The sequence below is a fragment of the Nylanderia fulva genome, unplaced genomic scaffold (assembly GCF_048542155.1).
Source record: "Nylanderia fulva isolate GAGA-0341 unplaced genomic scaffold, ASM4854215v1 Scaffold96, whole genome shotgun sequence".
NCBI lineage: Eukaryota > Metazoa > Arthropoda > Insecta > Hymenoptera > Formicidae > Nylanderia > Nylanderia fulva.
The window spans coordinates 347,918-364,104 of record NW_028191090.1 but is presented as its reverse complement, the minus strand read 5'-3'; the positions used below and the strand labels follow the sequence as shown (position 1 = coordinate 364,104).

The 16,187-nt window shown below is 25.4% G+C and overlaps 1 protein-coding gene across 2 annotated transcripts; it reads left to right on the top strand.

The window, feature by feature from the left end:
- The first annotated feature begins 171 nt into the window (after positions 1-171).
- On the top strand, positions 172-15,316 carry LOC114932906 (uncharacterized). Of its 2 annotated transcripts, none has more exons than XM_085490077.1 (5): positions 172-473; positions 1,303-1,553; positions 12,601-12,916; positions 14,107-14,220; positions 14,417-15,316. In XM_085490077.1, exons 1-5 carry the CDS (start codon positions 425-427, stop codon positions 14,986-14,988), a joined length of 1,302 nt encoding a protein of 433 aa, XP_085346203.1. In that variant the 5' UTR covers positions 172-424; the 3' UTR covers positions 14,989-15,316. The 2 variants fall into 2 exon arrangements, with proteins under 2 accessions (XP_085346203.1, XP_085346202.1); XM_085490076.1 differs by lacking the exons at positions 172-473; positions 1,303-1,553 and adding exons at positions 10,744-11,071; positions 11,927-12,177.
- Positions 15,317-16,187: the final 871 nt, after the last annotated feature.

The window sequence follows — 16,187 nt, the reverse complement described above, 5'->3', positions numbered from 1 at the left end:
TACTTGGAATTCACTTATATATAATTGTATATAAATTTTGAATATTAAACATTAATCATAAATGATATGTTTCAATGTCTATTTTATGTGTATCTGTACATGAGTGTTTGTTTTTGTAAGTTTATATTATGATTCTGCTAGAACAGTTATCTTCAGTCTACGAAGAACCGAGCGAGAAAACTTCCTGATTCGAAACTATACAAAAGAGAGAAGCACGAGCGAGAGAGAAAATACATTAAAATAATCTCACATTCGCCTGAATTATTGTCGCGCAACTTATATTTTATATCAACGCTAATTAACAATACGCGAGCGAGACTGCAATTGCTAAATTATATTGCTATCAAGACTGTTAATTAGAATTTGCTAACTTTGTAGCACATTCTTTTGTTCTTGACAATTGCTATTTTATAACTAAAACAGGATGAACCGAGAGAAAAATGAGATGAGTGATGAGAGATCAAAAGAAGTTGGTAAGTTTAAATAGTATTGTATAAAATTTAGTAATTATTGTGTTTATTTATCAAAAAAATAATAATTTAAAATATGAAGTAATATAAAAATGTTTATGCTTTTATTTTTATATTATGTATTGTTGCCCAATGAATTCATTTCTATGTAATTTAATAGCTAATGACAGGTCTTGGATAGATTAACGTAATTTCTTTCTAAAATTTTATCAATTATTATTAAAATAATAGAACAACGTTTTAAATATATAAACGCAATAAGAACATTAGAATTTTAGATATAATTATTGCAGAATAAAACTTTTATTGCGTGCCTGTAAATATTACTTAAAGTTGTTTGAACAATAAAATTCGTCAATCTCAAGTTTTGCATAATTAGTATCTTTAAATATAATGGCTGGTTCTTTTCATTTGTCATGTATTGACCGACGTTCAAACGTAGCACTGTTGTTAAATATTGATAACAGTGTATTAGTTATTTTACTAATTTTTTATAGTCCCGGTTGTCTTCACATATACATTATTGATTTTGTTGTTTTGTGATTTTAAACTTAAGCGTGAGTTATAATAAAATTTTATTTTACGCGTTTAAAATAATTATCAAAAATGTATCAGTACATTACGCTTTTAATTTTAACATATGTTTAATTAAAAATATTTAATTATAGTAAATTACAATAAATAATATAAATAAATATTTTAAATTGTTAATTTAAGATATTCATTTATATTTTTTATTGCAAATTATTATAATTAAATTACTATAGCTTTACTTAATATTAATTTTTTTTCTTAAGTTTATTATTTATTCTGTATCTATTCTATTCACTAGAAAAAACAATAAAGAAAGGACGTTTAGCTTTTGCGATGAAGTGTTTGCATAAGATTATGAATGCCAATCAGAATAAAAGTTTCGTGTTCAGTCCGGCTTGCCTACATGATGCACTTTTTCTGACATTTTTCCTGATTAAAGGTGAAATTTCGGAGCGCCTAAAAATGATTCTTTGTTCAGGACCAGAATACGAGGATATCATCAGCAAAACAGATTTTATTAACTATTATTCTTATAGAACAGACAGAAGGGTAAATATTCTTGACGCATTGTTGCATTGTATGATATATTCCGCCATATAAAATATATTATGTAAACACCGTCAATCTGAATGATTATTAAAAGTTTTATTGCATTGACAGAAAATGTTTTAGCGAAATTAAAATTCAACGCCTTGTCACAATTTAAATTTGTCTGTGACCAATTTTTGTAACAATAGCTTCTTCAATTTTAGAAATTTTTCTTATCCAAAAAACCTATAATTTTGGTTTTTTTCATGTTAAATATATACTAAAATATATACTGTAAAAATATATATACTAACATATAAATACAATGATTGCAAACAAAAAATAAAACTTGAATGAAGCAAGTTATTAATAATTGTTGTCTATTATGTAGAAAAAGTGAATATGTTACAAACATTAATTCTATATATTCGGTTTCAGCTAAGATGGAAACCATATTCCGAGAATTGCAATTATGACGTTAGATGTTGGATGGACCTTAATAAAAAAAAATGTCCATCTAAACTCGGTGAGACAATATTTTATTTCTTTAAAAATCCAATGATCAACTCAAAACTGTACATAAGTTGTGAGGCAAAAATAAACCACGTTAATGAATTATTAAACAGACCGGTAGAAGGATTAATTAATGAGCGCATAACATTACCTGATGACGAACAAGATATTATTTTGATGACCTCTATCAGTAACAAATTCAATTTTGCCGCCACACAGACAAAACAACTTATTAGCTGTAAGTATCACATGTATCTTTATTTTATTTAACATATATAATCTATATTGTGCTTAGATGATTTTATAAAATTAGCTAAATAAAAATGAGATAAAATATTAACTTAGATAAGATGTGTGAAAATAATTTTGTTTAAAATATATATAGATAAAAGATAACAATTATATGATGGTTCATCTAGATAACTTGTAGATAATATTAGTTTTAGATCGCTTATGTAAACGTAGTTATAAAGAAATATAAACTATAAAAGACGTATAAAAATATTTTTATACTTTAAATTGTAAGTTTCTAACAATTAAAATAATTATCATACATTTTCATTTTATTTGGCATACATAGTGTAAAATTTTTTATAATGTAATCTTTTTTATTATCTCTAAATAAAATATATTATGTTTTTTAAAAGAAACACTACCTCTAAATTTAATTTTCAATAAACTTCTGTCCGGGTTTATAATAAAAGTTAAAATATTAATATTATACTTTGTAAAATTTTGTCGTCTCTGACGTAATATGATAAAGATGTTTGATGCTTAACAGCTGCTGTAAGAAACATGTAACAGTTGGAATTTGTCAAAAAAACTCAATTAATATCTTTATATTATATCATTATATTAATGAAAATGTAAATAATTATTGAATTGAAACATTAAATATGAAAAAAAGAATAAATATAATTGTAATCAAATGTTTCTCTCTCTCTCTCTCTCTCTCTCTCTCTCTCTGTTTAAAATTGTTAAAAATGTAATTCTAATTTTTACCGCTTTGACAATTACTCCATTTTTTATTGTTGAACGCTTTATCAAAATGTGTTTATGTAAAAAACATTTATTTCGGAATGTAATATTATTGCTATTATAAAATAACAGACAGATAAATATTACTAAGGCATTTTTCTCATTACATATAATGTATTCTATCATTGACAAGAGTAAAAATTTACAGTTTTTGTGTAAAATAACATAGAAATAATTGTGTAAACTCCGCCAAAATAAAAGATTAATAAAAAGTTTATGGTGCTTACGAGAAAGAAAGGTTTCCTTTAGCGAAATTAATGTAATATGAATTTTTAAAAATGTATAATGTTCTAATTGTAAAGAACAAATGTATTTTGGGATTTCTATATCAGGACTATATTTATACAGTTATCTACATTTTTAATATTGTTCTTAGATTTTTATCCACCATTGGACATTCACGTGACCGAATTATTGGACATAAAATCAAATTTGTCGCTATTTATCTTCGCACCTGCTTCGTCAACCGAAAAGTGGTATACAAAAACAGGTTTGTTAAATTAACAAATATTTAATTTAATACATCTAAATATATCATTTATTTGAAACAATTAAATATTTATTTGATATAAAAAATACTTATTTGATATAAGAAAATCCTTTTTAAAACAAATAAATATTTATTTGTTTCAAATAAATGATCCATTTAAACTAAATATTTGTTAATTTAACAAACTTATTTTCAGGTTGGAGGATCACTCAAAACATCAGCCATGCTGACCTTTCAAATTTCACTCAAAGATTGTCGACCGTGCAGGGAGTCAGAGAACTGCGCAATGTGTTAACATGTAACGCACCAGGTGCGATAGACAGTACTACAACAACAAATTCTATGCATGCTTTGCCTTTCGAGTTGGAGAAAGATCTGACAATCCGTGAGCTTCTCGAAACATTAAATGTACCATTATTAACGTCCGAAATGATCGAACTAGATACTATATTTGGGAATAATCCCCGTGTGCAAATCCGCAATGCCGTGCATCGTTCTCACATTAAGGCTACAAGTGAAGAAGTGGTCGTGCATGCGACGACATTGATTAGCAGCAAAGGAGAAGACCCTCCTTCGAATTCCAATATTGTCGACATAAATTGCAATAATCCAGTCATCTGGATGATCGCTAACACAAATTTAGACGTCCTCTATGTTGGCAGTTGTAATAATACCGAGCCTGTTACTAAACCTGTATCGGCGGATATGCCAAGTACATCAGGCTGCTCGTCAAGCAAAAAGCGGCGGATCGACGAGTCTTCTTGAAATTCTATCGATAAACCCAAATTTGAAATTGTAGATATGTCAAAAAATGGGAGCGATGTGGTCTCGATGATCTTGATGCACAGGGAAGAAGACTCCTCTGCAAACACCGAAGTAGTCAGCGTAAATTGCAATGAATTTTTTCTCTGGCTGATCTATGACACACTACAAGAAGAAATCCTCTATGTCGGCACTTGTAATAGTGCCGAGCAAAATGGTTTTGTTTTTTTAACTTACTCATTATAAGGCGATGAAGTATAACTTACATTAGTAAGCATTGATATTATTTAGTAACAATATGTATATTTAAAAAAGCACTAAAATTATATAAGGATACATATATGTACATACATATCCATATATATATGTATATTAATATATTTATATATATGTATAAATATTTTGTTTATATTTATACTTATTGTGTATTCTGATAATAATTTTTTTGTATGTAATTATTTGTCATAATGTATAATTATATAAAAAGTATATAAAATTACGTATATATATATAATTGTATATATAATTATTTTATATATATATATATATATATCATTTTATTACTTTGTATATAATTTCATATATTGCTGATTGACTTTCCTATACATAATTATACATATAACATAAATATTTATTTACGTAATGTTCTATATATAATTTTGTATGTAAATATTAGTTTTAAATATTATATGTAGTTTACAAAAAGTGACGCATGAAATATATTAAAAGTGTAATTATGCTAATCAATTTGATTTTAATATGAGAAATCAAACTGATAAAAGTTCAAACATTAATGTAATTGTTAAAAAATTGAGTAGAAAAAATATTGAATTAAATAAAAAAATGCACAATTAAGACTAGTAATGCACATAAGGATATAATTACATAAAAATTATAACGTATTATTTATGTACACAAAGGTACACATACATATATGTATACATATATACACACATATGCACATACATATAAAGACATTTTTATATAAGTATATTTTTATGTAAGTATATATAAATATTTATACATCATAATTTAAGCACTTATTGTGTATGAATGTTTGTATGTACGTATATGCATCTATGTATATTGTTTCTGTCATAAATTTCATTAAATCAATTTATTCGTATTTTATGCTAAAACAATTTATAAACAAAAAAATTGTTTATTTCGAAATTTAACAATACTTATATGTATCATTGTGTCCATATTTTAATATTGCTTATAAAATTGTAAGAATGTTAATTATCCTATCAGAACTTAATAGAAAGAACATAGGCTGTGCTCTTATAGCCAAATTAATTAATGATTCTATTCATTTTAATAAAAAGAAATATAAATAAATGTTTCTTTTTCAAATATGTGTATCAATGCGATGTCATTAACTGCATTTTAATCATGTTATAAAATTGTATAGCGTTCTGTGCATTATAATTTTTTTGTAAAATATTATTTAGATCCTTTTTAATTGTCCAACATTAACAGAATCGATGAATTTTTATTTTTTTACATTAGATGTACGCTATATATGTACCTGTATACATATATACATATATGTATGTCTATCTATTACTATATATTCTTATAATTGTATTACGCAAAGTAAGATGTAATATTATATAATTATAAATAAATTTTCAATTTTTGGCATTAAAATTAAATTATATGTTTTGTTCTGTTTAAGTATCCGTGAGTGAATTTGTTTGTATTTTTGTGAATATGTTATTGTTTTGATAGATTATCTTTAGTTTACGAGGAATATCTCAAGTAATAGAAGATACATAAAAATGATACAATAATCTCACATGTGTCTCAATTATCATTGTAAAAATTATAAGCAATATAGCAAGGTTAATTAACAATAAGCGAGCAAGACGGCAATTGCTAAATAATATTAAGATCAAAGCTGCTAATTAGCATTTGCGAATTTTAATAAGTATATTAATATATTTATACATATGTATAAATATTGTATTTTGTTTATATTTATACTTATTGTGTATCCTGATAATAATTTTTTTGTATGTAATTATTTGTCATAATGTATAATTATATAAAAAGTATATAAAAAACGTATATATATATATATATATATAATTATATATATAATTATTTATATATATATATATATATATATATCATTTTATTACTTTGTATATAATTTCATATATTGCTGATTGACTTTCCTATATATAATTATACAAATAACATAAATATTTTTTTCTGTAATGTTTTATATATAATCTCGTATATAAATTTTAGTTTTGAATATTATATGTAATTTACAAAAGGTGACGCACGAAATATTTTGAAAGTGTAATTATGCTAATTAATTTAATTTTAATATAAAAAATCAAACTGATTAAAGTTCAAACATTAATGTAATTGTTAAAAAAATGAGTACATAAATATTAAATTAAATTAAAACATGCATAATTAAAATGTTACAGTGATGCATATAGAGATATAATTACATATAATTATAACTAATTATTTATGGACATATTTTATATGTATAATTATATACATAAAATAATTATATACATAAAAATTTTTTTTACCAGGATGTAACACCATTAACAGAATTAATGAATTTTTTAGTTTCTTTATATTTGCCATACGCTATGTATATATATATATATATATATATATATATATATATATATACATACATATATGTATATAAATATATATACATGTACATATATGTGTATTTTTTTTTATTATATAATTATAAATAAATTTTGAATATTAGACAATAATAAATGATTTCTTTTGATGTCTTCCTTTTCTATGTATCTGTATAAGAGACAGTTTGCGTTCGTGTGTATATATTTTATGATTCCAATGAACCAGTTATTTTCAGTCTACGAAGTCTTCATATTCCGTAATTCATCGGCTCATCAAGCTAAAGCATCAAATGTATCGACTATTAGAAACAATCAAATTATAAGCTGTAATTGCACGCCATATTTTTATTTCATTTAACATACATAACAAGATTTTTATAATCTATTCTTTCAATTAAATCCTAAACAGAACGTTATGTAGAGAGAATATCGTTTACGTTTATTTTTAATAAGTATTGCTTTCGGGTTTATATCTAAAAGTAATTTGTTAATATATATAATAATATATTTATATAACAAAAACATATTCAATATTCCATATGGCTAGTAGTATCGCATGATTATGCTGGGTCGAAAAAAGGCCAGTATAACCTTGTTTTTTTATACAAATATTTTTTTCAGTATAGGTTTAACGTTTTTTTTAGACTACCATGAAAAACTGAGCATGTATGTATGTGATGGACATACCCTATAATAATGCCAACATTTCGTTATTTACGTTCCTACCTGCTGTGTTAGGCTCAGGTGGATGGAAGATCATTGAGAACATTAGCAGCAATGATCTTTTCTATTTGATCCAACGAATGTCGACCAACAAAGAAATGAACAATTTGCGCGAGCTGTTAAGAAATAGTAGAGCATCGAGATTAAAAGAATTTACATATTCCCAAAATTTTTCGTTTTTTTTTCGAGGTGGAGAAAAATGTGCCAGTCCGTAATCTATTAAAATCAATAAACGTCGAAAAATTGGTGATGTCCGAAATGCTCGAATTGCAAACTAAATGCCGATCATGTCATCCGTGGATGATTAATGGTCCCGAGGTGTACATCAACAATGTTTCGCACCGTTCTCACATAAGAGCTACAAGAAATGATGTGGTTCTAGGCGCAGTGACCTTGATCCGTAGCGGTGGAGAATGCCTCTGTGGATGGCAAATAGAAAAGGTTGTAAACCTTTCGTCTGGCTGATCTACGACAGACTGCAAGAAGAAATTCTCTGTGTCGGCAGTTGTAATAATAGTGCCTGCACCGATTATCAAATTGTATCGACAGATACCCAGCAAACACAGTATATAAATGTTATATACTTAAGCATGTTACATGTAACGTATATGTTAGTTGTAATTTCCCACTCATAGATGTAACATTTTTAATATTACATATATTATATTGTAGTTATATTGTAATTATATACCAAATAGCCGAAGACAAACCAATAGTTTTTAAACCACGATCAGGCAGGCCGATGAGGCGTTATTAGAATAAGCAAGAGAAGAGATAGTGGATCCTGGAAGAAAGAGAACGATTGTCAGTTCGACACAGTTCTTCTCGGTTCTGTTCTGATTTTAGCGTACTAAGCTAAAAGTAGCTAACGATTAGAGTTATATGGAAACACTAAAAGCACAGTATACACGGACTTATAGTTCGTGAATTAAGTAATAATAAAGACAATACAAAACATATATAAAATCACGGTGTAGTTGAATCGGATTACATCAACCCACATAACAGTATGCATGCAATAAATTTATAATATTCTAAAAATAAAAACCAGAAAGCCCGTATTTTTTAAAGTTGTCTGTTTAAAAAACAGATAATTAAATCTTTCTTTCTCAAATATGTGTAACAATGCAATATCATTAAATCTATTTCAATTTTGTTATAAGTAGTATAGTTTTATGCATTATAATTTACCTTTTTTTTATAAAATATGTTATTTAGATATATTTTTATTGTCCATCATTAATAGATTCGATGAATTTTTGACTTTCTGATATTAGACGTACGCTAAATATGTGTGTATATACATACAGGGTCATCGAAAAGTATCGGATCCTCCTAATATCTTCAGTTAGAATGCATTTTGCCTCCTATTTTTTATTGCATATTCTTATAGCTTATCTCGAGAGCTTTCCAAAACACTATAATAAAACATTTTTTCATTAAGTACTTTTTGAATTATACAGATTTGAAGTTAACAAGGTTACTTCTTGATAATTACTATTTTATAACTAAAATAGAATGGAAAAACAAGATGAGACGAGAAGTCAAGAGAAGTTGGTAAGTTTAAAAATTATTGTAAAATTATGAAATTATAGAGTCGATTTATTGAAAAAGTAATAATTAAAAATATAAAGTAACATTAAAATGTTTCTTCTTTTATTCATTATGTTATAAATTGTTGTATCAAGGATTTATATTTCCATAAAATTTAATAGCAATTTACTTGGCAGATCTTATTGCGATTAGATTGACTAACTTTTTTTCTAAATTATATCAAGTATCTTAGGCAATCGTATAGCATTATATATATATATATATATATATATATATATATATGTGTATATATGTATATACATAAAATAGATGTTACATAATTATAATTAACCTATTTTATAATTTGGGATTTAGAGTATTATACTTTTTCGCCTTACTAATTCACTGATAAGAAGATAAAGCATGACTTACATTAGAAAGTATTGTTATTATTATTTGTGACAAAATGTATATTTCGGTAAATTACTAAAAATACGTCCCGAAAGATACATATAATTATTTTCATTAAATCAATTTATTCGTATTCTATGTTAAAACAAATTTATAAAAAAAAACTTGTTTATTTCAAAATTTAAAAATATTTATGCATTGAACAATACTTATGTATTGTGTATATATTTCAATATTGCTTATAATATTGTATAAGAATATTAATTATTCTAACAAAACTTAATAGAAAGAAAGATAATTAAACCTTTCTTTCTCAAATATGTGTAACAATACGATGTCATTAATTTTATTTCAACTTTATTATAATGTAGCACAGTTCTATGCATTATAATGTAATTTTTTTATAAAATATATTATTTTGATATATTTTCAACATTAACAGAATCGATGAATTTTTTATTCTTTTATATTAGACGTACGCTACAAATATATATACAGGGTGTTCGGCAACAGGTGGGCCAAAATGTAAGAAGTGGTTCTACATGATAAAATAAGACAAAAATCAAGAATGACAAAATTGCGTCCGAGACTTTGTTTATTAATTATAAATATTTTAAACTTCGCATTAAGGGCGCCTGACGCACGGCAATTTTCCGATATTTGGCGTGCGTAAGGTACATCGGTAGAGTCGCCGTCAAAATACACTGTGACGCATAAATATACAAAAACTTACATCGTAACAGTTGATGTATATTTTGCAAAGTGTAAAATATTTATAATTAATAAACGAAGTCTCGAACGCAATTTTGTCATACTTGATTTTCGTCTTATTTTATCATGTAGAATCACTCCTTACATTTTGGCCCACCTGTTACCGAACACCCTGTATATATATATATATATATATATATATACACACACATGTATGTATGTCTACTTATTACTATATATTTTTATAATTGTATTACAAAATGTAAGATGACATGTATTTATATAATTATATATAAATTTTGAATATTAAACATCAATAATAAATGATATGTTTTAATGTCTTCTTTATGTGTATCCGTACATGAGTGTTTGTTTTCGTGAGTTTATATTATGATTCTGCTAGAACAGTTATTTTCAGTCTACGAAGAACCGAGCAAGAAAACTTCCTGATTTGACACTATACAAAAGAATCACGAACGAGAGAGAAAATACATTAAAATAATCTCACATTCGCCTAAATTATTGTCGCGCAACTTATATTTTATATCAACGCTAATTAACAAGACGCGAGCGAGACGGCAATTGCTAAATTATATTGCTATCAAGACTGTTAATTAGAATTTGCTAATATTGTAGCACATTCTTTTGTTCTTGACAATTGCTATTTCATAACTAAAACAGGATGGACCGAGAGAAAAATGAGATGAGTGATGAGAGGTCAAAAGAAGTTGGTAAGTTTAAATAGTATTGTATAAAATTTAGTAATTATTGTGTTTATTTATCAAAAAAATAATAATTTAAAATATAAAGTAATATAAAAATGTTTATGCTTTTATTTTTATATTATGTATTGTTACCCAATAAATTCATTTCTATGTATTGTAATTTAATAGCTAATGACAGGTCTTGGATAGATTAACGTAATTTCTTTCTAAAATTGTATCAATTATTATTAAAATAATAGAACAACGTTTTAAATATATAAACATATAAACGCAATAAGAACATTAGAATTTTAGATATAATTATTGCAGAATAAAACTTTTTATTTTGTGTCTTTAAATATTACAGTTAAATATTAAAGATTTTTGAACAATAAAATTCGTCGATCTCGACTTAAGTTTTGTATATTAACAATTTTTCAAAATATAATTGCCGGTTCTTTATTTGTCATGTTTATCGACGTTCAAACGTAGCACTGTTGTTAAATATTGATAACAGCACATTAGTTATTTTACTAATTTTTTATAGTCCCGAGTGTCTTCACATATACATTATTGATTTTGTTGTTTTGTGATTTTAAACTTAAGCGTGAGTTATAATAAAATTTTATTTTACGCGTTTAAAATAATTATCAAAAATGTATCAGTACATTACGCTTTTAATTTTAACATATGTTTAATTAAAAATATTTAATTATAGTAAATTACAATAAATAATATAAATAAATATTTTAAATTGTTAATTTAAGATATTCATTTATATTTTTTATTGCAAATTATTATAATTAAATTACTATAGCTTTACTTAATATTAATTTTTTTTCTTAAGTTTATTATTTATTCTGTATCTATTCTATTCACTAGAAAAAACAATAAAGAAAGGACGTTTAGCTTTTGCGATGGAGTGTCTGCATAAGGTCATGGGTGCCAATCAGAATAAAAGTTTTGTGTTCAGTCCGGCTTGCCTACATGATGCACTTTTTCTGACATTTCTTCTGAGTAAAGGTGAAATTTCGGAGCGCCTGAAAATGATTCTTTATTTAGGACCAGAATACATGGATATCATCAGCAAAACAGATTTTATTAACTATTATTCTTATAGAACAGACAAAAAGGTAAATATTCTTGACGCATTGTTGCATTGTATGATATATTCCGCCATATAAAATTTATTATGTAAACACCGTCAATCTGAATGATTATTAAAAGTTTTATTGCATTGACAGAAAATGTTTTAGCAAAATTAAAATTCAACGCCTTGTCACAATTTAAATTTGTCAGTGACCAATTTTTGTAACAATAGCTTCTTCAATTTTAGAAATTTTTCTTATCCGAAAAATCTATAATTTTGGCTTTTTTCGTGTTAAATATATACTAATATATATATATATACTGTAAAAATATATATGCTAACATATAAATACAATAATTGCAAACAAAAAATAAAACTTGAATGAAGCGATTTATTAATAATTGTTGTCCATTATGTAGAAAAAGTGAATATGTTACAAACATTAATTCTATATATTCGGTTTCAGCTAAAATGGAAACCCTATTCCGAGAATTGCAATTATGACGTTAGATGTTGGATGGACCTTAACAAAAAAAAATGTCCATCTAAACTCGGTGAGACAATATTTTATTTCTTTAACAATCCAATGATCAACTCAAAACAGTACATAAGTTGTGAGGCAAAAATAAACCACGTTAATAAATTATTAAACAGACCGGTAGAAGGATTAATTAATGAGCGCATAACATTACCTGATGACGAACAAGATATTATTTTGATGACCTCTATCAGTAACAAATTCGATTTTGCTGCCACAAAAACAATTCGACTTATTACGAGCTGTAAGTATCACATATATCTTCATTTTATTTAACATATATAATCTATATTGTGCTTAGATGATTTTATAAAATTTAAATTATTTAGCTAAAATTAGCCAAATAAAGATAAGATAAAATATTAACTTAGATAAGATGTGTGAAGATAATGTTGTTTAAAATATATATAGATAAAAGATAACAATTATATGATGGTTTATCTAGATAACTTGTAGATAATATTAGTTTTAGATTGCTTATGTAAACGTAGTTATAAAGAAATATAAACTATAAAAGAGATATAAAAATATATATATATTTTAAATTGTAAGTTTCTAACAATTAAAATAATTATCATTTTCATTTTATTTGGCATACATAGTGTAAAACTTTTTATAATGTGACCTTTTTTATTATCTCTAAATAAAATATATTATGTTTTTTGAAGGAAACACTACCTCAAAATTTAATTTTCAATAAACTTCTGTCCGGGTACATAATAAAAGTTAAAATATTAATATTATACTTTGTAAAATTTTGTCGTCTCTGACGTAATATGATAAAGATGTTCAATGCTTAACAGCTGCTGTAAAAAACATGTAACAGTTGGAATTTGTCGAAAAAATTCAATTAATATCTTTATATTATATCATTATATTAATGAAAATGTAAATAATTATTGAATTGAAACATTAAATATAAAAGAAAGAATAAATATAATTGTAAATAAATGTTTCTCTCTCTCTCTCTCTTTAAAATTGTTAAAAATGTAATTCTAATTTTTACCGCTTTGACAGTTACTCCATTTTCAATTGTTGAACGCTTTATCAAAATGTGTTTACGTAAAAAACATTTATTTCGGAACGTAATACTATTGCTATTATAAAACAACAGAAGAGTAAAAAAACAGAAAGATAATTATTACTGATGCATTTCTTTCATTACATATAATATATTCTATCATGGAGAAGAGTAAAAATTTACAGTTTTTGTGTAAAATAACATAGAAATAATTGTGTAAACTCCGCCAAAATAAAAGATTAATAAAAAGTTTATGGTGTTTACGAGAAAGAAAAGTTTCCTTTAGCGAAATTAATGTAATATGAATTTTTTAAAATGTATAATGTTCTAATCGTAAAGAACAAATGTATTTCGGGATTTTTATATCAGCACTATATTTATACAGTTATCTACATTTTTAATATTGTTTTTAGATTTTTATCCACGATTGGACATTCACGTGACCGAATTATTTGACATAAAATCAAATTTGTCGCTATATATCTTCGCACCTGCTTCGTCAACCGAAAAGTGCAATAAAAAAACAGGTTTGTTAAATTAACAAATATTTAATTTAATACATCTAAATATATCATTTATTTGAAACAATTAAATATTTATTTGATATAAAAAATACTTATTTAATATAAGAAAATCCTTTTCAAAACAAATAAATATTTATTTGTTTCAAATAATTGATCCATTTGAACTAAATATTTGTTAATTTAACAAACTTATTTTCAGATTGGAAGATCACTCAGAACATCAGCCACGCTGACCTTTTAAATTTTACCCAAAGATTGTCGACCGTGCAGGGAGTCAGAGAACTGCGCAATGTGTTAACATGTAACGCACCAGGTGCGATAGACAGTACTACAACAACAAATTCTATGCATGCTTTGCCTTTCGAGTTGGAGAAAGATCTGACAATCCGTGAGCTTCTCGAAACATTAAATGTACCATTATTAACGTCCGAAATGATCGAACTGGATACTATATTTGGGGATAACTCCCGTGTGAAAATCCGCAATGCCGTGCATCGTTCTCACATTAAGGCTACAAGTGAAGAAGTGGTCGTGCATGCGACGACATTGATTAGCAGCAAAGGAGAAGACCCTCCTTCGAATTCCAATATTGTCGACATAAATTGCAATAATCCAGTCATCTGGATGATCGCTCAACCATTTTATGAGGACGTCCTCTATGTTGGCAGTTGTAATAATACCGAGCGTGTTACTAAACCTGTATCGGCGGATATGCCAAGTACATCAGGCTGCTCGCCAAGCAAAAAGCGGCGGATCGACGAGTCTTCTTGAAATTCTATCGATAAACCCAAATTTGAAATTGTAGATATGTCAAAAAATGGGAGCGATGTGGTCTCGATGATCTTGATGCACAGGGAAGAAGACTCCTCTGCAAACACCGAAGTAGTCAGCGTAAATTGCAATGAATTTTTTCTCTGGCTGATCTATGACACACTACAAGAAGAAATTCTCTATGTCGGCACTTGTAATAGTGCCGAGCAAAATGGTTTTGTCTTTTTAACTTACTCATTATAAGGCGATGAAGTATAACTTACATTAGTAAGCATTGATATTATTTAGTAACAATATGTATATTTTATAAAGCACTGAAAATATATAAGGATACATATATGTACATACATATCCATATGTATAAATATTTTGTTTATATTTATACTTATTGTGTATCCTGATAATAATTTTTTTGTATGTAATTATTTGTCATAATGTATAATTATATAAAAAATATATAAAATTACGTATATATATATAATTGTTTATATATATAATTGTATATATAATTATTTATATATATATATCATTTTATTACTTTGTATATAATTTCATATATTGCTGATTGACTCTCCTATATATAATTATACAAATAACATAAATATTTTTTTCTGTAATGTTTTATATATAATCTCGTATATAAATTTTAGTTTTGAATATTATATGTAATTTACAAAAGGTGATGCATAAAATATATTAAAAGTGTAATTATGCTAATCAATTTGATTTTAAAATAGAAATTAAACTGACAAAAGTTTAAACATTAATGTAATTGTTAAAAAACTGAGTAGAAAAATATTGAATTAAACAAAAAAATGCACGATTAAGATAGTAATGCACATAAGGATATAATTACATAAAAATTATGACGTATTATTTATGGACACAAAGGTACACATACATATATGTATACATATATACACACATATGCACATACATATAAAGACATTTTTATATAAGTATATTTTTATGTAAGTATATATAAATATTTATACATCATAATTTAAGCACTTATTGTGTATGAATGTTTGTATGTACGTATATGCATCTATGTATATTGTTTCTGTCATAAATTTCATTAAATCAATTTATTCGTATTTTATGCTAAAACAATTTATAAACGAAAAAATTGTTTATTTCGAAATTTATCAATACTTATATGTATCATTGTGTCCATATTTTAATATTGCTTATAAAAT